Source organism: Nansenia antarctica, assembly GCF_963989245.1.
Source record: "Nansenia antarctica genome assembly, chromosome: 1".
Lineage (NCBI taxonomy): Eukaryota > Metazoa > Chordata > Actinopteri > Argentiniformes > Microstomatidae > Nansenia > Nansenia antarctica.
The window spans coordinates 40,702,431-40,729,930 of record NC_137674.1 but is presented as its reverse complement, the minus strand read 5'-3'; the positions used below and the strand labels follow the sequence as shown (position 1 = coordinate 40,729,930).

General features: G+C 42.8%; 1 protein-coding gene across 1 annotated transcript in view; it reads left to right on the top strand.

Moving 5' to 3' along the window:
• Window positions 1-27,500, top strand: part of nrxn3a (neurexin 3a) — a gene marked incomplete at both ends in the record, with an annotated part of 298,178 nt that overhangs the window by 39,808 nt on the left and 230,870 nt on the right. The window contains one exon of the mRNA XM_080548147.1: window positions 24,672-24,973. Within this exon, the coding sequence (XP_080404273.1) occupies window positions 24,672-24,973 (302 nt within the window). The remainder of the gene's footprint in view (window positions 1-24,671; window positions 24,974-27,500) is intronic.

Here is a 27,500-nt window from a genome sequence, read left to right as displayed (position 1 = left end):
TGAGATGATTTTCCGGGGAGGGTTTGAGAAACTGCAGGCTCCACTTTCAACCCACTGTAAAAGACCGCAATCACTCATCCAAAGCGTTCTCCTGGCATTGTCTACAGAGTCAGTCAGTCAATATTATGGGCACAGCTATGTGCCGTGGCAGTGCTACTCACATTAGGAGGAGACATAAGCCGTACATGGCATTTAGAAAATCCAGAGTGGAAATGATCATCTTGATGTTATCTTAAGAAGTACATTTGGAAGTGAATTGGTACTATGTTTTTTGCGTTTTGGCCAGTGTGCCCCATGTGTGATACTTTGTTGTGTTGGACTGTGTGTTGTATTGACTTTTGCTATACAGTTTTTTTTTTTTTACTATGTTGTGTTGTTATGATTGTGTTGTTATGATTTTGTAACCTTATTTTGGGTTATGATGTATATAGTGGGTGAAACAGATCGTGAGCTTAGAATTATAAGGTTCTATCTCCGTTTAGGGTAGTTAGAGATATTGTGTGTCAAAGTTTTTACATTCCATTATGTTTTGTGAGATGGAACCTTTGTATTTTATGAATTACTAACTCAAAAATGTCAACATTTTAAAAATAACACCACACAGGTGTTAATAAACACGTAATGGATCAGATTATGTAAAAAACTAAATTTTGACAAAAATGGAGATAGAACCTTATAATTCTAACGTCACGAAATGTCAAGTTGCTGCATTTGTATTTGAACTTGAGGAGTGGGTTTATCTCAATTCAGTTATACTCACCCCTCCAATCTCACAACACCACAGCAAGCCCAGCCGTCAATCTGAGCCCAACTGAGTATCCAGATCAAAGCCACCAATGAAACAGACATGAAGTTGTTGCAAACAGTAGACCCACAATTCGAGTCGCCCCGACCGAGCCTCTGCCTTGCGACCTCTGACTTGTTCATATTCGTGACCATCTTCTCAAATACCCAGTGTAAACCAGTTACGCTATTGAAAAGCTAGCAGTTCAACAGAGCGGGTAGGAGTATTTGAATGGCAGGAGTGAGTTTACCATCTCCACTTGGTTACATAGGCTATTTATTAGGTTGTTTTTTGGGTTGTGTAGCGCTTACCTGTATTGAACTGTGGCTATGTTGTGTAGGATTGGGTTGTTTTGGGGTTACGTACGTAGTACCTCGCTGTAACGGGCTGTGGCTGTGTTGGGGCTAATACGGCGTGAAGAGGACTGGCGTCATCGGCAAGGCTGGGAGCGTCTCCAAATCCAGCTCCCTCTCTCCTTGGAAAGCCGTCAAGCAGAATGAATGCGGTCCTCCTCCAGTCATTTCTCTGCAGTATTTATAGAAAATAAATAAAACAAATCTCTGTTGGAGTTCTTTATGCATGGTGTGGCAGGCTCAGATTTCACAATTGCTTTTCCACATGGCTAAGTAGCAGGGAAGGGAGAAACAGTTTGAGGAAGAGTAACAGTTTTAGGGAGTGAGTTTGGCGGTTGGCAGGTGGCTAAATCATTGCATAAGGAATTGTATTGTATCTAGGGAGAGTTACTGTCCTTTGACTTTGGATAATCTTGGTTCAGATTGTGTGTTTTTTGTTCTATTTGACTTGCTGTTGTGCTTGGAATTCCAATTAACCTGGCTCTTGTTATTTTGTTACGGTAAGTTTCTGAAATAGGCTATCCATCATTCCAAAAAATAAACATCCCTGCCATGAACCATCACATATTTGAAAGTTGCTGCTAGTTTGCCTAGATGGTTACTATTGCCTGATGGTTACTATTTCTGTATTGAGTGTTATATTACTTTGAGATCATTCTAGATTATTTCAATCTATTGAATCGTCGTAATATGCAGGTCTATACATTTACATTGATGTAACAGAATATATGTGAAGCATAGAGCATGGCTTTCTGAGATGGTTTGCTGACGGTCTAACTTACATTTACATTACATTTGCTATTGGCAGTCGTAGTGCTAGAGAATCATTTATTTGTTTTACTCTACTGACTGTATTGCAATTCAGATGAATGAATGAATGAATGAATGGACTTTATTGTCATTGCTACAGTACAGGTATCAAACAACGACATTTAGGAGGGGTGGCTCCCCTGGTGTTAGGAAAGGAAAAAAAATATATACATATATTTGTGGCATCATGCACTGTGAATACACTACAGGACCTTGTAAAAAAAAAAAGACAGAATCTGTTAGGACTACATACAATAATAAACTAAGATTAAACACTCTTGGACATCCTGACACTGGTAAGAGTACTCCTTTAGAGTACCAGTTACTCTGTGCCATCTCAACTCTCTTTGACCCAGAGAGGCAGCAGAGCGGCACATTGTTGGCTTGGTCCTCTGGACATAAGCTATGACAGATCCAATGATTTCATGTTGCTGGGGGGGGGTTCATTGTTTTCAGCAGTCTATGACTTGAGTCTCATTTTAGGAGACCCCCCTGTCACTCCAAATTATACCCTCCCCCCTTCTTCCTCAAGAGCTTATACCTTTTATGTCCAAGACCCTTCAAGTGACTTCATCATCTAGTGAAATTGCCCACGGCTCTTTTTTGAGCTGAGTAGGCCAATTCAAATACACGTACCATGAGGCTAAATTAACCCAATTACACCGGGAAGTCCAATCAGCAGTCTGCCCCCAACCCAGACCACCGCAATCACCGGCTGAAGGGACATGGGGTTGATGGAGAGGGGTGTGTGTGTGTGTTTGTGAGTGTGTGTTCATGACTGTGTGTGTGAGAGTGTGTGTGTGTGTGTGTGTGTGTGTGTGTGTGCGCGTGCGCGTGCGGGTGCGGGTGTGGTTGGGTGTGTGGGTGTGTTTCAGGGCGGAGGGATCTCATATGTCGGCCAGCAGTGGCCACTATCAGTTAAGAGGAAGCAAGACCTCCCACGCAGTCTCAGTCGACTACTGTCATCAAGGCCCCGGTCACAAGGAGAGAAAATGAACACGTCACTGAAATAGGCTTAATCTACTCTCTCTGTCTCTCTCTCTCTCTCTCTCTCCCAGACCTGCTTGTTTCATGTAGTTATGTGGTGAGGACACATTTGAGTTATTTTAACTCCTTGGGCTCTATTTTAATAACTCAAATGCAATTGTTGATCTAATTGTCGGTGTGCACTATGGTGTGATCTAAGCGCTATCGTGTTTCAGAAATAATTTCATTAATAGTTTCATGGTGATATCTGTTAGCTCCCATTCCAGAGGTATGGTGTAAAAACACTGGCTTTCGATGAATAAGTGAGTGAGAGGTGTGTTGAGGGCTTGACCACTCACAAACCAATCCAAATGGTTGGTTAGTTGAGGAGCTCAACTGTGTATTTATGGTGTTCAGTGGCTTGTGTGTTTTCCAGGATGGGATATTTGATACATTAATGCTGACAAAATTGCTGTCATAAACACCTGCGTTTGCGTCTTAAATGTCCCCATTAGGGCTTGTTTTGAAGGACACCTCAAATAATGGCACCCCTCCTTCCGCAGCGGCAACTTTTACAAGTTGATAGTGTAAATATATATATTTATATTTAACGCTCTTGCATTTCACAATAGCATTGCTTTGCTCCCTGTAGGAAAAAGAGCCCCTTCATCTCTCCTTCATCTGCACTGATTTGACAACATATACTGTATATGGATGAAGCCTTTCAGGGAATATTTCAGTCAGTCTTCACTGGTTCTAGTTCAGTGTGTGTTGAATGTTGCATGTACAATATGTGGAATATACATAGCCTACCGTTGATGTCATCTGTGGTGCTACTGACAACAACAGTCAAAAACAGGCATGAATTGCCAAAGAGGATTTTCATAGGACAGACAGGTGCAGCACTGACAGATGCTAAAGACACAGGCAGTCCTGTGGACGTCCTGGCAGTCTGAAGGACCCCAGTCTGTGTTCTTTTTTTTCTTTTTGGCTACTCTGTGCCCGCTACTACTTCAAATGTTAGTGTGATAATCACAAGAGACAGTTCTTCTTGTATACAAAGAAAGTCTCAGAATGTCATATTTGTTTTGTGACACACACTGAGGTACTGTAACTAGGAGTTCTTTAGGGACGTTGGTTCCTCCTTTGATTTCACAGAAGCATAACAGTTGTTTAAAAACAGGGATGCTTATTCAGTTTGATACAAGCAGTACGTAGTTCATTCAATAGAAAAGGGTGTGGAGAGGCTAAGGTTAATGAGCTGCTCATATTGGATCTCCACAGTATTGTTTAAAGTACGGTATTTTTCTAGTCAAAACTTATTGTATATTGATATAGATTGTACACACATTACATATGCATTGCTTTCCTGTATAGACATTGTACTGAACATGCCCTCCCTTTTTTTTGTTTCTTCTGTTGACATCTTAATCTCCTCAAGATGTCCAACACACACACACACACACACACACACACGCACACACACACACACACACACACACACACACACACACACACACAGGCACCCAGATTAGCATATTCAAGGGAGATTTCTGAAACACATTTACACTAGCCATCTTGTGTTCTTTTCTGCTGTCGACTGCATTCGAACCGCTAGCCTGGGTTCCGTTGATTCACTAATATTTAATTTCCGTCTGGGCCTGTGAGGCATTAGGCTCATTGTATTTGTTAAGGGGGAAACACACCAGTAACTTCTGAGGCCTAGATTAGTGTAGTAGGCTACTGTGGATATTTTCCCTTGCCTCTCTAGAGCGACTCCTCATTAGGATTCTGTGGCTGTGCCTTGACTAGCCAACATCGGCTACAGTGGCTACTGTATATATAGAGACATACAATACAAGGGAAGGGATGGGTCTCAATAGTGTAAAATGGCTTCCTCTCCTTATTTTCTCTCCCTCATCTGCACTGATCTGTATAGGTGAAGGCATTCTGGATGAGACCTATCAGGGGACCTCCTTTTACCCTTTCAGCTCTTTCAGATCCGTTCAGATGAAGGGAAAAGAGACAAGGAGAGAAAGCTTCTTTTAGACTATTCTGGCTGTCTGTGTCTTAACCGCTACATAGCATAACTTACACTAGCATAACATCACATCATTTATACTAGTGTAAAATATCTTAATTTAAACATTGCATAATTTACACAACCTCAACGTTGCATAATTTAGTATATAACTCACCTAAAATGTCTACCTCAATGCTTAAAGTGACCATCACACACAGAGCAGCAGCCCTCTAGCAGCTGCCCCCTGTTGAAGTTGATGTAATCATCTGTGTAACAAAGAAGCTTGTATGGTGTGAACAACCATGATAAAAGTCACTGCTGCTGTTTTCTATATTTGTTTTTCATATTGAACTTTATATCCCTGTTCAGGTATTGTATTTCTCCTTAACTTTCGCTATGAAATCGTCTATGCTATGTGATCGTCTCAGCCTCTTTATTACAATACTCTTAATGTAAGTCGCTAATGCTAATAAAGTCATCCTACAGTATATGGCTAAAATTAAAATATTCCATTCCTCCAAACAGCCTCCTCAGGTCATGTTGAATGCCACTCTGCATTGTTATGCAACCTCTTATAGGCTGAATCTGCACTCGCTCACTCGCTGAGTGATCCGGTAAGTTCAGCAGACAAGGAGGGTTTGGCCACGATCCACGTTGAGGAGCGCTTTCTTTCTTAACACCCTTGCAGGGCCCAAGTGGCTAGGGGATGTTACGGTTGGAACTGACTGGAGTGGATTGAAGTGGTTGCAGTCATTTAGATGGGGTTTTGTTTTGCCCTGTTCTTGACAGTCGCTTTACTGCAGTGACAGAGGGAGAGGCTTACACATGAGGAAATGTCAGTGTTTGCAATTTCTCTGGTACACTGTCACTGTGTGTGTGTGTGTGTGTGTGTGTGTGTGTGTGTGTGTGTGTGTGTGTGCGTGTGTGTGTGTGTGAGTGTGCATGATATACACACAGGCCTACACAGAGATTTGATCAGTGACGTGCGGTGAGGTCAATGGTTGGGGAGGCACTGGCTATCAGAGCCAGGTTTACGCACATATGCAAGTTACTTTTCCTAAGGTATTAGCCTAGTTAGAATAGAGTGTTGCAACTTTTTGCGTGGACAGCCAGGATGAGTTGCAGTACCACTGTAGTTCTATTTGAAACAAGTGTTATTTGTTGTCCCTTCATTTGAAGTAGGTCCTTAAGCTCAGGAATTGGTCTTCCATTGTTTATCACTCCCTGTTTTGATTGAAAGTCAATTTCTTTTTACATTTTAAGGTTAGATATAACGCTTTCCGTTTTTGCATACAGAAATTATGAGAATATATATATAGGTAGGTGGCTGTCAGTTTGAATCAGAGGAGCTTTGTTATTTACACAGCCAAACAGGACAGTATTTTTCATCATAATATCATCTCTTTCTCTCATCTCAAAGTTCAAACTTGCTCTAACATAGCACTGCAGTGCCCCAATATCTGCTCTTGTGTTTGAATTCTGTAAAAAAAAAAAGCCTACTGTAGATAACAAAAATCAATAATCCACTACAAATAGGCATAAATCCACCGCAAATAGGCATTTGTGGTCCTCTAACCATTGAGTGACAAAGAGAGATTATATCAGTGATGTATTCAGACAGAGAGCTACTTGTAACATCTTTGATGGAAAAGGTCACGCCAATGCTGTGAAAGGATAATGCAGATGCTTCTTCTGATTCACCTCTGTGTGTTGTATGGGTATTGTGTTTGTGTTTCAGTTGTTTGTATGTCATGTACATGCCCACTGAGGATGCATTTCCTTTCCCCGAACATTGCAAACCTAATGTGGTTCTGGTTTAATTCTATGCTCCTGATTTTGATAGTTGCCATGCATAACATTCTTGAGTAATCCCTGCCTGATTAAATATGTATATCGATAAGGTGTGTGTGTGTGTGTGTGTGTGTGTGTGTGTCTAGCAGATTAGCATTCAGGCCGTGCTCTATCTCTGCTCCTTGTCAGGGTGCCATCCATGGCTGAAGCGGCTGGTTGGATGGAGCCTGTTATCTCCCTCTCTCCAGATCCTGGACTTGCCCCCCTTCCTCCACCCGCCCCCTCCCCCTTGGTAGCTCTCTGCCCCCCAGCCACACACCCCTGCTACGTCCTATCCTCATATTTGCATCTCCATTTAGTCTCTTGGCTGGAAATTCTCATCATGAACCACTTCGGAACAGACAATCAATAATTCGGAGCATGGACAGTGGCCAAACAATCTTATATATTGGCACAAGACATGCACATTTTGTGTATTCCTAAATGCATTTGTCTTGGCACTTTGCTGCTAACATAGCACCTGTAAAAAAAATCTGCGGAGCTTTGTGCAGTAGCACACTAATGCACGTATCATATCATTGCAAGGTTCCTGGTTCATCCTTCCTGTCAATCTCTACTGTGTCTATACCAAAAGCAGAAATGCCCTAATATATATATATACATATATATATATATATACTGTATATATATATAGTTGCATATCTAGGTTATTTAATTAATTACTGTAAGTCCAGCTGCTTCCTCACCCAACTCAGCAATATATATGGGAGCTAATGGGCCAACCAGTAGTCATATCAGTATCCATATGAAAAATATAGAGCAACCCCACCTCCTCCCTCCCTACAAAACAGAAACATACACCTGCTAGAAGTACATACAGTAACACTACTACTATAGTATCTGACATGTCTATTCACAGCGTCTTTCATCTCCCGGCGTATCCTCTCTCTCCTTTTTCCACTCCATTTTACAGATTTCCCGTTGCCCCCTTTTCTCTCTGGTGTGTATAAATCCCAAGAGGTAGGAGAGGGAGTAAATAGATAGCCAGGTGGCGAGCTTCTTTGACTTCATTCAGAATCCAAAAACCTCATCACATGCAGGCCCTGCTCCCAGGTGGAGAGAGAGAGAGGGGGGGGGGAGAGAGAGGGAAGGAGAGAAAGACTAAGGGAAGAATGGATAGAGAGAGGGAGAGAGAGAGAGAGAGAGAGAGAGAGAGAGAGAGAGAGAGAGAGAGAGAGAGAGAGAGAGAGAGAGAGAGAGAGAGAGAGAGAGAGAGAGAGAGAGAGAGGGAGGGGTACCAGGGAGGAACCACTATGTCAATCTCTCGTTTGGAAAAAAAGAAGAAGAAGAAGAAATAAAAAAATAAAAAATGCGAGTGAAAAAAAACAGCAGGCAATCAAGCCAGCGCGTGTGTGCCGTTACACATGAGTGGCTCCCGCTTATCCCCCCGAGCTCCTGCCCTTTCTATTCCTCTGCCATCCCTCTGTCCCTCCCTCTGTCCACCTCCCCTCCCCCACCCCATCTCCATACTCAGGTAACTGAGAGTAGTGTTGTCTGTCTCATAAGGGAGACATCTCTTGCCATTTCCAACCCAGTCTCCAAATTATTACGTTCAGAGGGATAATTCCTGAAGACCAAAGAATCTAGCTATACTGGCAGATAGTAGAAAGTCAGAACCTAACCCTAATGCCTAACCTTAACCACTTGAATGTAATACCTAATACTGCCTAACTGCCACACAAACTCTCAGTAACGTATCTTGCAATTCATGTAACTCTAACACAGCGTCAATTCATGTAACTATTACATAGTCTTTAGTCTTACACAGGGTTCGAGTTATAAGCTGAGCTCTGTGGGGGTCTCCAAAATAACAGTGCGAAATGTTCTCATGCACGCGCGAATCATGCCCACACAGCGATGGGACTTACAAGTTTTAATTAGCTATAGGCAGTAGCGGATTAAGGTGGTCAGTGGCCCTAGGCTACTCCTTTGTGTGAGGACCCCCCGCCCCCATACACAAGCCTCCCCCCTCCCCAAAATATACAACTCACGAGCACCCTGCACACACACACCACTCATAATGCTTTACCATAAAACACTTAAACACTTTAATAACACAATAACACAACAGTGTTAATAATGCAAAGAATTCAAAAAAGGTTCAGTGCATTCAGTTCTGTCTCTATTTTGCTCTCCTCTCCCGTTGTCTCTCTGTTACTGTCCTGTTGTCTGTCTCTCTGTTGCTGTCCTGTTGTCCGTCTCTCTGTTGCTCCCCTCAGCTAAATGACAGAAATGAATTAGCTAATTAGTTGGCATGTAAACATATAGTTAGGGTTGGGTACAGTTTGGGTTTTATTCGATACCGGTGACAAATCGATACTTTAAAAACGGTACCGGTACCGAAACATCATCCTCATCCTCAAATCCCAACATATCCTGACGCTACAGCTGCAGGCTACTCATTTCACCACATCAACAGCCCCACATGAAACAACAGCTATAAAAGCGATAGTCACACATGTATCTCGGCCAATAATTGTGTTATTTTTGCTATACAGAAGGAGCGAAAAATACATTAGGTTAGTACACTAGGTTAGTAAAAAGTAAAAGCCACCTTATCCTTTACGGAGACAAGATAGACCAAAGTGGTCTGTTTTCAGTAGGCTGCGGTCGCGGTCCTGTATAGCTAATGAATGAATGTTTGCTTCTCAATAATAGGCTAGGTGCACGATCTCACTACTTCCTGAAAGGCAACTGGTGTCTCACTCTATTGGTTTAATTGATTAATCAGCTGTGCACTGTGTGTTCCAACGGTTTACCGCACAGCTGATTAATCAACCTTTTGCTGTTGCACAATATTCTACTGCGCCCCATGGTGTCTTGGTGGTGAAGTGCAGGCAGTCAAAGGCATACTGTCATTCACAGGAGATTAATGGTGTGCGTAGTTCTTTTGGAAAACGTGTTTATTTTACAATATTTATAATATAAATTAAATAATATTCATTACATTGACATTTTGATCAAATAATAGTTGTGGTAATGTATTATTAGCGACCCCCACATATTTTTGATTTTACTGCCTTCATGGGAGCTCAGAGAGCCTCAGACCATCTCTATGGGAGCTCAGCTCCCATTGGCTCCCACATAACTCGAACCCTGGTCTTACAGCACCACAGGTGTTCAAACATTGGTATAGCCAGATAATATGTGCGCACAGATTTCCTTGGTCTGTTGAAACAGTCCCCCAGAAAGTGTTCCGGAGACTTTGTTGCATTCATAATGTTTGGTCGGTTATTTGTTTCCGACTTGTAGAAATCAGTCAATGATAAGTTATTGACAGATACATCATCTCTATTATGGCTTTGACGTACAGTATACATTTCCCTAGATACCAGTGGTCGAGTAGAAGTTCAATAACTTGCATTGAGTGGAGGCTGGTTCTCCCTTGAATTTAGTTAAAATAAAATAAAAACAAAAACTTTTGTGCAAAAACTGCATATCTGCTTCACAAAATGCAGCAAACACATACAGACAAGAAATCAATAACAAATACCATAGTATTATCATCATTATTATTATTAATATTGTTATTGTTATTATTATTATTATTATTGTTATTCTTCTTCATCTTCTTCTTCTTCTTCTTCTTATTATTATTATTATTATTATTATTATTATTATTATTATTATTATTATATAGTGTCAACTCTCTCCTGACATTAGCTGAAGTCATGTCCCATGTGCCCTCTCATCCCCTAGAGAAGCACAGTGAGAAGCCCGGTAAAATTCTCTCATTACTGTTTGTAAAGAGTCAAAAAGTCAATCACGTACACAAACACAATCACATGTAATTTCATGATTTTAGCTTAATAATAATCATTTAAAAATTATTAATTTGTCTTAGACAATGTTTGAAGCAAGCTTTGGTGTCATTGCCAAGTTCAAATCTGTTTAAATTTGGCAATGAATTGAATAGAAATATTAGTCCTTTCTTATTAGTAGTCACAAAAATAGGCATGGGATTCCATATATACCCATCTTCGTACATATTTTTGTTGTAACCTGTCACCCAAAATACTCCTGCCAAGCTCAATCATGAAGGAATATGGCTGAGTGAATTTGGTCCACATTTAGAAGCCCCCCCACCCCGAAGTATGTCAGCCAACGGCGATGAGAAACGGAGGAAGAATAGAGGAGGAGAGAAGAAGAAGAGGCAGAGGGGAGGGAGGAGATAGAGAGATAGAGGGGTAGACTAGGGAGGACAGAGGAAAGAGAGGGGCATGGAGGCAGGAAGAGAGGAGGAAGAGAGAGTTAGATCTGAATCGGTGAAGGAGGGAGTTGATAAAGAGAAGAGTTTATGGGAAAAGCAGGATGATGGAGTAGGGGCATATCGATGGGAAGGAGGGAGGATAAAGGAGGAAAGGAGATCGTTGCAGAGAGAGAGAGGGAGGGAGAGAGAGGGAGGGAGAGAGAGGAGGAGAGGGAGGGGGGATGAGAGAGGGGTGGGGGAGGCTCTGTGAAAAGGCATGATTATTGGCCGTCCTAGGGGGCCTTTTGTCTGGGCCCCATGAGAGAAGGGGTTAACACCACTTAGCCTCAGGGAAGACAGCGTAGTGTGTGTGTGTGTGTGTGTGTGTGTGTGTGCGTGTGTGCGTGTGCGTGTGCGTGTGCGTGTGCGTGTGCGTGTGTGTGTGTGTGTGTGTGTGTGTGCGCGTGTCTGTTTGTGTGTGTGTGCGTGCATGCATATGAAGGAGGAGGGGTGGAGAGAAGAGAGATGGGGTACCCTGCTGTTCTCTATAATCACTACCCCATTTTGCAACTCTCTCTTTCCCACCTCTCCCCCTCTTTCACGCATGCACGCACACACGCACACACTCACACACACACACACACACACACACACACGCACACACACACACACACACACACACACACATTCACACTCATACACACATGCAGTATAAAAGACGGTAAATGACTGCATGTAGGGGGTCGCAGTCTTTTAAAGCCTGAGGGTAAGATTGGCCTTTTTAGGGATACACATTGTGTGTGCATATGTTCATATGTGTGTGTGTGTGTGTGTGTGTGTGTGTGTGTGTGTGTTTGTGTGTGTGTCTCACATGTGTGTCACATGTTTCAGAATGTCATTTGTGTACTTATACCAAACCTGAGAATGCACACTTTGTGGGAAATGTCCCCTACTCTGAAGGACCCTTTTTTTTTGCATCAGGACTGATCGCTGAAGCCCTCCACTGCTTAAAGATTCAAACCGCTCACAAACCTCTTGCTGGTTTACCCTATAGACTACTGCAGGTTACTGCTGATCACCAAATCACTGCCACCTTGAGAGAGGGAGAGAGAGAGAGAGGGATGGAGAGAGGGGGAGAGATTTATGGAGGGAAGGACAGATAAAAGTAGGGAGGTGGGGAGATAGGATTTGCATTAGACCTTACATTTCCAACATTTTATTGATTATTGTTATGGCTATGGTAATGGAAATGTCGCCCAAATGTGACATTTGCCCCCCCCAAAATTAAACAAATGTGTTTTTCTACAGGGTAAATCTCCCTTGATAAAACAAAAAACAAAAAACATGTTCATTAACTGTATACATAAACAGTGAATTAACTTAAATGGAGCAAAAACAAACATAATAATTAACTACACTATATAATTCATGTTTAGACATTGCTTAAGTATTTTTTCTTCAACTTTTATGTTATTGTAAGTGTTCTCTCAATACGGTCCTGGGGGTTATTTTTAAATGATTTTTTAAAATCCATGAATAAACACCTACTGATGGAATCTATTTTGGCGTTTGGAGTATTCACACAGAAGTGTCTGCACTTGCCTCAGATTTGTTTTTCTAAAGTACACTTTATATGTCAAGTCCATATACAGTACAGTATAAGAGCACACAAAAGCCATTTTGCATATGAAGCTCTCATTTTATTTTATTATGTATTTCCATAAAGCTGGTTTTAGATAGTGACTGTACAGTATATGCAGACATATCTAAGCTGCTGTCTGTAACATTTCTGATCAAAGGTTCAGCCCATGTACTTGTTTTGACTGTAAACCCAAAACACTGTGTGGGCCTTGATGAATGTACTGTAACTGTAACTCAATTAGTTTTGCTTCTTAGGGTCATTTTATTTCTACTTCTTCTTCTCTCCAAAAGAGAGATATTCCCTGCCCTCGCCGCCTCTCCCACTAATCTTATTAATCACAACTTCATATGCACATGATGATTAGCCAGACACATTTGTTCTTGGTCCCTGCCTTGCCCATGTTTATTTGTCGATGTGACAAGGACACATCTAAATACACATCTAAATACACATCTAAATACACATCTAAATCATATCCAATAAGCTATCATGAAATATTTAGCCCATACTGTATATTCTGAATGTTAACCCCATTACTATGTTAACTCTACATTGACATTAACACTGCAAGACTTCGTTTCTGTCAGGTGACAGGTACATGTGTCCAATGGCCAATAACCTCTTACCCCCCCCGTCACACTCTGGAAAGGAATATACAGTACTGATGCCTGTGTGAAATATAGCAAACACCCAGAATCTCCTCTTGTAAATCAGTTTAGCATTGTGATTCATTCCTCCTGTCAGAATGCATGACGAGAAGTCTTGAGAAGTTGTCGAGAAGTTGACAAGAAGTTTTGCATTATGTTATGCATTATGTTATTGATATGCTTGCTAAAATAAATCCACGAAGATATGGTTGGAGAGGATGAAGGTAAAAGGGACATTTGTAGTACTGTCTTGAAATGTGAATAGAAGACTGTTTTCTACACACACACACACACACACACACACACACACACACACACACACACACACATACACACACACAGCATGTGTTGTATTATGAGAAGGGTTCCCAGGGACCAGCCGAGACTGTCTGAATCGATAGCCTCTACCTCAGTTTGATAAGTGTGTATGACACCAGTCCCGAGTGTGTGACAGGGGCAGACTGTTAGGGAGTGTGCTTGGGAACACAGCCTTATTGACAGAGGTAGCCCACCAATCCCTCCCATAGGATTCACTCAATAAAGTCTGTCATGTAATAATATAGTTACAGTATTGAATTTCTTTGGCTGTGGTTAAATGGATGTGTAATTAAATGAGTAAGGGGAGGTTATAGAGCAATTACTTCAACTCCACATCAAATTTGAATATATACAGTATATAACAACGCATTCACAAATACGGGCATATACTGTAAGAATGCATGCACGCACTCACGCACACAGACACACGCACGCACACACACACACACACACACACACACAGACTATCATCTGAACCAATATTTATGTTGGATTGTTAGGGCAACAGGACAGACAGCTGTCATACCAAAATTGCATGTCCTTGAAGCAAGCACTGTGGTTGGCTAGTATTTTCCTTAGAATGCCTTTTGTGGGCCTACTGTATGTATGTTTCTATTACATTTTCTTTCTTTTTTTAACAATGTAGTTTCAGATGATACAATAGGCCGTTGTTTGGTCTTATTCTTTTGTTGTGTGACTTAACCTTTAATAGACTATTGTCAATCACTGTTGCCTTGTAGCAAAGTGCCATGTCTGTGGGCCTACCTGTATCATGTCCCGATATAAGGCCAGATGGTTACTTCACTGACTGACATACAGTACCTGAGAGACGGATAATGCATTTTTCAACTTGATCTAATTTGTTTTAGCTAGTCGTGCTTTCTTCATACCTCTCACAATGTAACACAGAAATGTGCAGGAATGCGAATCAGAACAGCTAAATTAGAAGTAGGGCTACGGAGGCCCGAGTCGCTCAGTCCTGCCTCTCAGAGCGCCCGCCACAGTTTTAAACGGCTGTCTGATCTGGTTCAAGTCGAAAATGACGGACGGACGCCTCCCGCTCCGTTACTCTCCACATGCCCCCCCCCCCCCCACTCACACACACACTCTTTTTTTTTCTCCTCTCCTCCCCACACCCGGAACGTTATGCTGTTGCAGTCGCCACAGCAACGGGAGGCAGCTGAGAAATGGCAGAGCGGGCGGCGGCTGCCCCTTCATTAGGTATCAACACAGGGCACTGACAGGGGAGATAATGGCCAATAACGCGGTATTATGTTGGGGAGTAAATGAAAAGTCTCCCGGGAGAGAGCCTGTCATGCTTCAGGGAGTTATGCCTGCACATGGGGCCTCCAGACAGAAGGCACTACGGCACCATGCGCAGGTTGGCTAGATTCACCCTGCACATCCCCTCCTCCCTCCCTCCCTATCCCCTCTCCTCCCCTGGATGAGCTAGCTAGCTGCCCGAGGCGGGATGGATGGAGAGAGAGATGGAGAAGAGAGCCCTGGTAGGTTATCTATACAAAAGTGGAAATGTCACCAACCACAGTCAGACTGTATTCATTTAAAAAACAACATAGATGTGAAATGTGAAACATAGATGTAATGGTGTTCTTTATACAGAGATAATCAATGCAAAAACATGCAAAATCGGCTACATATAAGAATCCAGGAAATATGAAAAATAGCTTACAAGTTTGCTGATTCTAAGCCTTAATGAGATACACGTATTGCTGTTTAATTCAAACATATTCAGGTTACTGTAGGGTCTATGCATTTTTGTAAACAACCTACACTTTAGAATTAACATTATTCAGCCTCTAGCTAAGGAAATCATACACAGTTTGATATCCTTTTTCAATGGCTGTCAATTTCTGTGGGGGAGGCTCGAATTTGTGTAAGCTACAAGATGCATGTGCTGTAGTGTGTGATTTCTTTAAGTGCTCATATGACATCCTTGTGCGAGTGTCATAGTCAATTACACAGCGTGGCTGTTCCCCATGTTATTAGTGACATACGCGGCTCATCTCTCTCTCTGTACGAACATGTCCCTCGCTAGCGTTATTTATCGTGACTACAGAGACTGTGATAGCTCTGTTGAAGGCTCTGTATGCTCCCTGCTACCTGAGTCGCTCATCAAAATGGCGTCCGATAATTCCAAACACCCCAGCCAATGACGATATGTGCTGCACATGCCCCCTCCCATACTCCTCCTCCCCTTTCCCCCTGGTTTCATCCTGCATAGTCGTTTCTTTCCGACTTCCCAACGCTTCATTGGTCAAGCCCGCTAACAAATGGAAATCCGTCAGAGTGCTGAAATTACTGATGGTTATCTCGCTTCCGCCTCATTGGAGGATTTTGCTTGCTCTCCTCCATCTTGGCCCGCTCTCATCCTCTCCCTCTCGCTCACTCCCCTCGTTTTGAAACCCTTCCCAGCTCTCCTCTTTTCCTCCTTCCTCTTCTCTTCCCCCCTTCCTCTCTCCATCACCCCCCGAAAATGACAGTATTTTAGTCGCGTGTCTGAGAGAACAGATGAGAAGGAGAGGTGCATCCCTTGTTTATTCGCTCTGCTCTGATGCCGTGGTTTGTCCTGTTTCTCTCTTTTATTTTCACTTTTATCTCTCGTTCTCTCTATTTTCTGAGGATTATACGGCCCCTGCCGCTCCCCATTATAGTAAATTACGGAGGAGCTGGCTGGCCCTCTCCACTCAGAGCGACGTGTCACAATAAGACTGCAGTTTCAACACAGCAGAGGATGATACACTCACACAGAGAGAGAGAGAGAGAGAGAGAGAGAGAGAGAGAGAGAGAGAGAAAGAGAGGGAGACAGGGAGAGAGATAGAGAAACAGACAGCAAGAGATACAGACAGACGATGAGAGAAAATAAGACATTGACTACCAGTCCGACAGAAGATAGATAGATAGAAAGAGAGAGACAGACTCGGATACATAGGGATAGAGAGCAATAATCTCACACCTGTGATAGACAATTTTAAAATGTGTCAAATTGGACATCATTCGTTCATTAGGATTTGAGTAGTATTGATTGAAATGAAGAGTCTCAAACGGCGATATCTCAACCTATCATCAAATCATCTCTGAATTTTAAGTGGCCAAAACCCCTAAATCAATTTGTATTTACTGGCCTTCACTCTAGATACTGAATGTAACTGGCCTCATTTTGTTTCAATGTTAATTTCAAGATCATACCACCACCTTCCCATCTGAGCTGAGGGGAGGTCATGTTTTACTGTAATACACATTAATACTGGTAATCACTCTTTTGTGGTGAAAGAAATACTGTAATCTCCAGGCAAAGGGAAAATGTGTGTGTGTGTGTGTGTGTGTGTGTGTGTGTGTGTGTGTGTGTGTGTGAGTGTGTGCACGTGCGTGTGTGTGTGCATGCATGCATGCGTACGTTCTTGTGTGTATCTGTGTGTGTGTCTGTGTCTGTGGGACTGTGTGTCTACCTGAGAAGGAGAGAGATAGAGAGTGAGTGTCCAAACAAATGTGGTCTGCCATACAATAAGACCTTGGGCCTGGCTAGGCCTGAAATCCAAACCAAAGTAAATAAAAGAAAATAGTTTTAGCTTAACTAGTACCACGGCTTTTGCAAGATACATATTTAATACTCTGTGCTCCGTAGCGCTTATGTTTGCCTCTCTCTCTCTCTCTGCACCTTAGCCGTACCTGTAATTGAAAAGATGAGGGGGAATTAATGAAATACAGCTAATGCCGGAGATCAAAAAGAGCTGGCAAATTCAAATTAGCTGGGTATGAAATTGCTTCCACTGGATGGGCGACAGGGAAGGTATGAAAGAGTAACCCGGAGCTTTCCCAAAATGGAATAACAATTTCATCGGTGGATGGAGGAGTGATGGAGTGAGAGGGGCTGGATGTGGATAATCTGCTTCGTCTACTCATTTGAGAGATGAACTCTGTCCCTAGATCTGTGTGTTTCTTGTCTTTTTTTTCTTTCCTTATATATTTCGTTCACACCCAGATGCGATGACAGAGCTTGATACGAATTGTTCGAGTGTGACTGCTTCATGCGGCTTTGCCTGTAGTAGTAATTCTCTGACGTGCTTGTGTGGGCGACTGGTCTGATTTGATAGGCTGGGGAGCGGGGTGGAGGTCGAAAGCTTATACATTACATTGCTGATTAGAACATACGTATCTATGAGTTGGATCTGTTTTTCTCCCACTTTCTGACTCTAGCTCTCTTTTATCATTCTCTCTCTATCCTCTCTCTCGCTTTTCTATCTTTCACTCCCCCTCTCTCAATCTGTTGCTCTCCTGCACGTTAACTAATTTATTCTCAGGCGTCAGTGAACAACACTTTTCTTCTGATTAACAATAGTGAGAAGCGTATGAATAATTTCTCCTTTGCTAAGCAATCTGTTTCCGTGTAAGGTTTCCTTGTCAGGTGAGTGAGAACAGAGAGTCGCTGTATTGGGTTTGTGCTGATGAATATGTATGCATGCCTGGGCTTGTTGCTTGTTGGTGGTGCCTCTCTCTCTCCTTGTGTTGAATAAGGTCAACAGATGGTCATCCCAGGAATTCCTCACCTGGTCCTGGGCCAGATACCCCCCGCAGATCACGCGGTGTCTGTGTGTGTGTGTGTGTGTGTGTGTGTGTGTGTGTGTGTGTGTGTCTGTGTCTGTGTCTGTGTCTGTGTGTGGGTGGGTGTGTTTATTGCATTGTCCAGCAGTGTGTGTGTGTGTGTGTGTGTGTGTGTGTGTGTGTGTGTGTGCGTGTGCGTGTGTGTGTGTGTGTGTGCGTGTGCGTGTGTGCGTGTCTGTGTGTGTCTGTGTGTGTCTGTGTGTGTCTGTGTGTGTGTCCATGTTTGCATTCTGTATTAGGGTATGCACCGTATATGTGTGCCTCACTGATCTCACACATCCCCCACTGCGTTCTCATATTTGACACAGAAATCATAGCAGTTCCATTCACAATGCATAATTCCAAACTCCTATGTTATTTTTATCTAACCTTTAGAAATTTCAATAATTAAACTCCACTCTAAAAAGAATAGCCCGGCTCAAAGACGACACAGTGAATTTCATAAGTGATGTTTTTTCCCCCTGAATAAATGAGCCATGCACCTTTTGAATTAAGCATTGCTTGGCGTAAATGAAATATGCTCTTCTTTTTAATTAACAATTGGGTAGTGTCCTAAAGAGAGGCTTTTAGGACCAGTGCTTCCCCAGGTACAGCAACGAAAAAGTGAAGGAGTGCTTTGGTTGTGCTTTTAGCTTTTAGCTCAGAACACTGTGTTTTACATTTCTAACTAATCCTGCCTCATTAACTTCCACTTGCGTTTAGCAGGCACAACAATATTATTTTTGCTAACCTTTATTTTTGCAGGAAGTCTCTAGCGGTTATAACTTATTTTTGGTGAGATACTTGCTAGTATGTCTGCTACAAGGGAAAAGCGAAACAAAGAGTGTGAGACAGAAGGACATATGAATGAATGAATGAATGAATGAATGGTCTTTATTGTCATTGCTACAGTACAGGTACCAAACAACGAAATTTGGGAGGGGTGGCTCCCCTGGTGTTAGGAAAGAAAAAAAAAAAAAAAGAAGGGAAAGAAGGGAAAGGAGCTGGTTTACATAAATAAAGGCTATGTACACTATCCACTGTACTATACTGTACAGATAGACGACTAGGGTTGTCATATTGCACATAGTGTTATTGCACATTTATTTAAAGTGTCGCAGTTTGCAGGCTTGAAATGTACATATTTGTGCCTCAGCACAAACACACAGACACACAGACACACACAGACACACACAAGCACACGCACACACACGCACACACGCGCACACACGCACACACGCACACACGCACACGCACACACACACACACACACACACACACACACACACACACACACACACTGCTGGACAATGCAATAAACACACCCACCCACACACAGACACAGACACACACACACACACACACATATAATGCTGTATACACACACACTCACACACATACACACACACACACACACACACACACACACACACACACACACACACACACACACACACACACTCTTAACAGTCATCATCGGAAAAGGCCTCTTTAACTATCCTCTGATTTACTGTGCCCACCTTCTCTGACCTCCTGCTATAAATAAAGCACTCTGGTGAACAGTAAAACACTCTTAAAATGGGTGGGATGAAAAGAGAGGGGAAACACACCTACACACACACACACACACACACACACACGCATGCACGCACGCACACACACACACACACACACACACACACACACACACATACACACACACACACACACACACACACACACACACACACACACACACACACAGTAAGTGGGTAGTCATATCTCCTGCATCATTGCTTATTTGATGGATAAGAAGAAGTAACAGTAGCTGACTCTGAAAGATGTCTTGTTCAGTCTCTGGTCCATGCTTAGGCCTTTAACGGCCAAGGACAAAGCAGCAATCTCACAAAACAAAGGAGACTGTGTGTGTGTGTGTGTGTGTGTGTGTGTGTGTGTGTATGTGTGTGTGTGTGTGTGTGTGTGTGTATGTGTGTGTGTGTGTGTGTGTGTGCGTGCGTGTGTCTGTGTGTGTGCTTGTGTGTGTGTGAGAGAGAGAAGGGGAGTGAGGAGGCTTGCTGAGGTGTATTATGCATGGGGAAATGACCCCCCTGTGTGTTATGTTGTTCTCAGAAGAAGCCACAGGTTAATCTATCTCAAACTGTCCACCAGGTAGTGCACGGAGAAAGAGAGAGATATAGGCAGATAGAGAGACACAGAGGAGGTAGAGGGGGAGGAATATAGATAGAGGGAAGGAGAGAAAAGGGATAGGGGAGGGATAGGGGAGGGTAAAGATGTGGGCTTGAAAGGTAGAGAAGGAGGTGGAGAGATTAGGGTAGAGTCAAAAGGTAGATGAAAGGAGGAGAAGAGGGAGGGGGAGGAGGCGAGGGGAAGAGTGAAAAAGGTAGATGAGGGTAGAGGGGAAGATGGAGAGAGAACTAAAGGTAGTTACTCAAAGCTGCAAAAGGGAGGAGCGAGTCACTCGAGCAGAACGAGAAATGCGGTAGAGAGAGAAATGTGTAGAGAGAGAGAAACAGAGAGAGAGAGAGAGAGAGAGAGGGTGGTGAAATACTGATACAGGCTACATTTCTCTGAAGCTGTTAGTGTTTGCATATTCTCACAACCTCAAACCTACTCCTTTCCCGGGCCCTGTACACTTTGCTTTCAAAGTGAGAGACCTATGCAGTGTTAGAGCAAAAAGCAATATTCTAAACTTGTGATTCGTAGTTACCGCCAACAGAGCATAAATGACTGAGAAAGACTGACAGAATATGCCATGAATCATTATGTCACTTGATTATTTATGAGCAATGACTTATTCATCGCTGACTCACTTTTGAACTAAAAACCATTACGCCAGTGTCACAGAATCCTGTCATTTCATAATGTTTCATATAAAACAATCCATATGATTCATTAATCAGTGCTATTTCAGTCGTTTATCATGGCGGTAGACAGTCAATTTAGCCTGTCAGTAGGCCTGGACGCAGAAGACACAATAGTGGGATTTGAAATGGATCTTCATCGGCTTAATCAAGAGAGCCAGAGCCATCCAGTGCTTGAGAGCCATGTTGTGAATTGTCCGAATGTGTTAAGAGCTTAGTGCATGTAGCGGAGGTGATCTGGAATGTCTTTAGCTTAGCAGGCTAAGCTACCCTGCACCCAACTACACTTGTAGACATTGTGATTCAGTGGATTGTCTGCTAGCCAATTAGCGAGTTTAATTACTCAGGTGCCAAGTTAAATCTAAATATGTACATTCCAAGTTGGTTTCACAATACAGTGTTTGAAAGAAGGGTGAGGTGGTTCGTGGTTTACGGAGCCTCCTTTTCAGAAGGAGAAGAAAGAAAGTGGCAGTTCTGATACTTTGCCACCCGGGTGCAGTTCTCATCCGCCAAAATGAAGGAGATTTAGTGGGGCCATAACTTTTCCTTCTGCCGTCTCTTTTCTTCTTGACACTTTTATGGATGACCCCTGCCATGACTTCCCCAGCGTCATCCATCACCCCAGCGAGTTGCAGGGGAAAGGCTTACGGAGACCATTAAAATCATTACAGCCCGATAACTATCCTTTTACTCCATACTGACTTCAGTCATAAAGATATTCTATTCATTAAGATTCCATATTTCAGCACAATCGATGGCGATATCGCACAAGACAGAGCAACTCTATGTCTCTCTGTGTTTTGCTGTTGGTGCACTGTTTACTAGTAGGAGATGCCATTTCTGTACCACCAACTGTCCTTCCGTTATGTATGGAAATAATACATTTCACATCCTTGTATCTAGCTAACAATGTTTTTATGTTGGTTTGGTATCAGCTCAAATAAGTAAATAGTAAACTGACTTGGTTACATTGTTTAAACTTACGTAAGTGATGAAATGAAACAAACCTACCAAACACTTTTGTTTCAGTTACCAGGCCTCTTATTTTTCAAACGTCCTTTTGCTATCTGTCGGTTGATATTATTGGTAAGCCAGTTCTTCCTGATCCTTCGTGAGTGTATTTCCTCATGGGTTATATAGGCAGTGTGGACCCCTTGGCTTCCCTGTGGTATTCTATTAACCATGCACACAGATAAGGCTTGTTTAGCCAGCAGTCAGCCGTGGAGGGAGGTAGTCGTGTTGCACTCGGATGTCTGGAGGAGGTGTCTGAGAGATATTGAAGGTTCACCGCCGGCCCCCGAGGTACTGTAGACAAGTCCAAACTCTCAAAGTGAAACTAACTTTGAACTCAACAGAGATAGGAGATTCTGCAAGCTCACTGTGTGTCCTGTTACCTTACCTGCCTCAGGGCTGTGTGCTGAGCCCTCTCCTCTATTCCCTCTTCACCTACGACTGTGCGCCAATGCATGGCTCTAACTCCATCATCAAGCTCGCAGATAACACCACGGTGGAAGGCCTGATAACTAACAATGATGAGTCGGCCTACAGGGAGGAGGTCCAGCAACTGGTGGTGTGTGTGGTGTGCTGACAACAGCCTGGCCCTCAGGATCATTGTGGACAGGAAAAGGGCTGTGTACACTCCCCCATCAACCTCAATGAGATATAATGTAATGAACAGCTTTTTTTCACAGAGCTGTCACTCTGATGAACAATCTTGTGACTTGAGACTTGTGTTCTATGTACAATATTTCTACAGCATTATATTAGCTGATATGTCTTTATGTGACCGAGGTGGGATTTTAACCCAGGTTCCCCATGTGGAAGACATGTGCTAACTCACTAAGATTAAGCCTAGTCTAGCCAATACATGTCTTGGTGTCTCTAGCAGGCTGTCTCTTAGTACTGTGTGCTCTTGGGTATCACCAGGTTGTTGCATTTTCAACCTACCTCCCCAACACACACACAACCCAAAACAAAGTACCCTATGTTGTAAATAAATACTATGATACTCCCCTAACACAGTATCGCACTCTCCCTCTCTCTCCTCCTACACACAACCTGAGACTGAGACAGCTTCTCTGGTTAGTGTTGGTTGCCCTTGTTCATCTAGGTCTAACATCTGGTGGGAATGGTCTGGCCGGGGTCTTTAGGAAAAACAACACTGGTGTTAATTAATAATTGATGACATTATCAGTGATGTCAGGTTGCTGTGCCGACAGCGATTATGTTGCAACATTTTGGGGAGCGGGATGGTTGTCTCAGTGGAGTTTGGGTAATGTCTGTTCAGTAAGATAGTATCTGACGGCTAACATAGAATGGGCCGTGTTAAAAAGGTTTGATCGACTAAAACAGAAAAGCACATCATTTTACTAGACCTCTCTACGCTATGCCATGCAACAAGTCTGTCAATTTGTTGTAAAGCAACCACAATAGTTAGCCTACATCCATGACTAGATCCATATGATTTGTACAGTAGATCCAAAGGATATGTAATGTCATGCTTCAAACAAACATAGTTGAGGTTTCAGTGTCTTCTATGGACTGGACTTCCTTTACCTGTCATTTCCAGTGAGCAATGCATACACTAGAATATGTATATTAGTGCTTGACACTTACACAGGGAAACTAGCGAAGGAGAGTTACTCTGTAGCCTATATACAGTATGTATGAATTCCTTTTGACGAAATGATGCCTGAAGACTCTGTATTCAGAGGATGAAAGTGGCAGCCATTTTGTGTCCACTAGGGACTGATTGTGTATGCAGAGCACACGTCTAGCCCAGAGCCGGCTAGCGTTAGCTCTGATAGATTCAGCCGTGGTGTGGCTAAATCCACAGTCTCCAGCATCACTCCACTTAAGAGACAGGGAGCTAATTGAAGATGATCTCACGGATAAGTACTCCAGACTGCACTCTTTTTTCCCTCCTCCGTCTCCTCTCCTTGTCCCGGCCTTACTCTCTCCTGTCTTTTTTTTTCTGCTTTTCTATCTCTGCCTCTTGTTCTCTGCCTTTCACTCTCCTCTACCTATGTGTCTATCTCTTTCCCTTTCTTTCTCCATCTCGAGGCCTGATGTGCTTAATGTTCATATCCCTGCCTCCCTCTGCTCTTTCTTTCTCTCTCTTTCTTCCCTCTTTCTATCTTTCTATCCCTCTCTCTGCTCCTGACTTTCGATTTTAAAGTATTACGCAGCCTCATAGGCCTGCCATTTCACAGGAAATACCAATTCCACTGGCTAGTCAAAGATGAGGTTTCTGATGCTGCTGATAGCAGTGCCTGACACACTCTCTCTCCCTATGCGTGAGATTAGCGGCCCCTGTAAATCTTTCTCCTATAAAGTCTCTCTAATGTCGACAACTAGGCTTTCATCCTCCTTTGATGCTCACCACCCGCTAATATTTTTTTACGGTTGCTCGGTGAACCGTTTTTGAGTGATGACTAACCTCGTCTGTGACCTGAAGCTTTCCACAACTTAACCAAGCCTAGGCATTAGCTCACTAACACAGTCTTGTTGCAGACAGGAGACCTAGATTTGAACCCTATCATTATGTTCTTGGTGCGTTTATTGTTATACCTTTATCTGTTCTCGGTTCTTCTTGGTTCTAACCGCATATCTCCCTCTTCTATTGCAGCGAGGGAGGAGAATGTGGCCACATTCCGCGGCTCAGAGTACTTCTGCTACGACCTCTCCCAGAACCCCATCCAGAGCAGCAGCGATGAGATCACGCTCTCCTTCAAGACGTGGCAACGCAACGGCCTGATCCTCCACACGGGGAAGTCGGCCGACTACGTCAACCTGGCCTTGAAGGACGGAGCCGTGTCTCTCGTCATCAACCTGGGCTCCGGGGCCTTTGAGGCCATCGTGGAGCCTGTCAATGGAAAATTCAACGACAACTCCTGGCATGACGTCAAAGTCACGCGCAACCTGAGACAGGTAATACTGGGAGGGAAAGAGGGCACAATGGAAAGCATTGTGGTCCAAACTAGGTACATCATGCAGTAAACTGGACACACAGGTCAACTGACACATACAACTCGTGGAAGCTTGTTGGTTTTTTTGGGCCACAATCTTTTTTTGGCCATAATTAGTTTAAAATAATCTTCATTATCATGCATTCTGCTGATTTCTGGATTTGTTTTGTTTTATTTCCCATTGTAGTGTAGAGATTTTTTTTTTTTTAAATACATTGTCATGTTTTATGATTTTATTAGTTTTGTTTCCAAGACTGTTTTTCCACAACTTTGTATTTCTTCAAGACACTGTTTATTTTTTATTATTTCTAATATTATCCAAGTTAATTTCCTGCATTTTTCTGAATTCCAAGAGCACCAATCTCCAGTCTGATTTCCTCTGTCCATCCTGCCTCACTCTTTGCCTCCGTAAGCAGCTCCTCACTCGCTCTCTCTGTGTCTGTCAAGAAGCCATCCTGCGGTTGATGGTTTCTTGAGGCCGCCTCCCTCCTCTCTCTCTTTCTCTCTCTATCCCCAACTCTCCCCTTCCCCCTCTCTCTCTCAGGAGAGAAACGTCTTATCGGTGGGAGCTGGGGGATGCTCCAGCCAACCACGACCGCTGCTGTTTACCCGAGACTGATCTCTGTTCAGCTGTAAAATCGGCCCACAAACCTGCATTTTGAAATATGCTAATAGGCACGTTACCGTGTCCGCTGTAGCTCTTGGGTGAAAGAGGATGGAGGTTTATGGTGCAGAGGTTTATATTGAAGGGGTCAGGATAGGCTAGGGATCTCTGCCTCAACATGTGAGGAATTGTTTATACTTGTTGATTATTTTGGCTAGATTAATTACGTTAACTCGATACATTGTATAAGATATAGAGGCTAGACATCTTCTTTTTAAACCTTTCTAGACATAGCGGTGCTCTGCATTGATTTAATCTCTAAGGAGCATAGAAGACTTCAGGAGCTAAAAGCTCCAAGAGTTGGGATGCTGTGGTTGCGAAAAGTAGAAACACAAATGAATCTTAGATAGCAGGGCCATCTGTGTTATTACAAAGAAGTAACGTCATCAGATGGAGATACTATAGTTAAAGGTGGGACAACTCTAGGGAATCTGAAAATGGTCAAATTGTGTTTGAGAAGAGGTTGATGTGTAAGTTTATACAGAGTCCTCAGAGTTAACCAAAGGTTTATTCCACTGTTCATGGCATACTTATCTCTCTTATCTATATGTGGAAAAAGGAAACATTTGTACATCCAATAATCAGTATGTGGAAAAAAAGGAATGTCCTCAACTCTGTAATGCTTTACAAACAGACAACATCCCACTGAGATTATAGTACATTGTATCTTTAATATGAAACGTTAATAAAGCACTGAGGAGCATTGCAGAGTTGTGGACATCACTTTTTCCATATAGTGTACTCTGAATTTACCAATTAGACTAATACGCTAGTACAGCACCCTTTGTCTCTATCTCTCTTTTCCCCCTATCTCTCTCTTTGTGCTTATGTCTCTCTGTCCTGCTCTTTCTCTTTCTCTCTATTTATGGAAACAAGCTTTGTAGAACCAGAAATTAACACTCATGGAATGTTTGTTTTTTTTATTTTTTTACCTAACCAACTTATGTACTAACAACCTAACTCTTCATCATTATTTATTTTTCATTCAATTTGATTTCATTTGATTAAAAACCCCCCTGTTCACTATTTTAATTTTCTTTCTTCCCCCCCTTTTTTCGCAAAGCAATCAGGCATTGGACACGCTATGGTAAACAAACTACATTGTCTGGTAGATACATTTCTTATTGCCCTTTTTTGTTTGCTGTGTGCTCCTTCCCCTCGTCCTTTTTCTTTGACCCTCATTTTTAGACGTCATTCTCAATATTTGAGGAAATTGGGTTGGTATTTCTTGGCTTTCTCTCCATTTTGATTTTTCCCACCTTGCCTTTCTCGTTCATCCTAATTTTCTCACAATGGCTTCTCTCCTCCTTTTCTGCTTTCCCTTTTTCTTCCCCTCTTCAAAAGACCTCCGGACCAGTCCTTTTTCTGGGCTAACTGTTTTACTAAAGCCTACACATTCCTGTTCCGTTTTTTTGCCGATGACTGTCGACGACACTGCCAGAAGCTTACCACAACCAAAAAAAACAAAACAAACAAAAAAAGTTCAACAAGGGAGCTCTGACAGTTGTTTCCAGTACAATGTGCACATGGCATGCAAACATTTCTCCCTCTCCTTCTCTTCCTCCTCATGCTGTTCTCATTCCCCCAACCCATGACCTAACACCTAACTCTCACCTACCATCCACGCTGCCATTTTGTCTGTGCTGCATGTTAGTGGAACTAGTGATTGTGATGTAACGTCCCCTCCCTCTAACCCCCCTCCTCATTGACTTCGGGTTGGTCTTAGTGTGTGATGCCTGGACTGTGTGTTGCCTGGGGTAGCCCTCTCTTTGTGGTTGCATCCCCTTCCCTCATCATCCAACTCCTAGAAAATAAACATTATGTC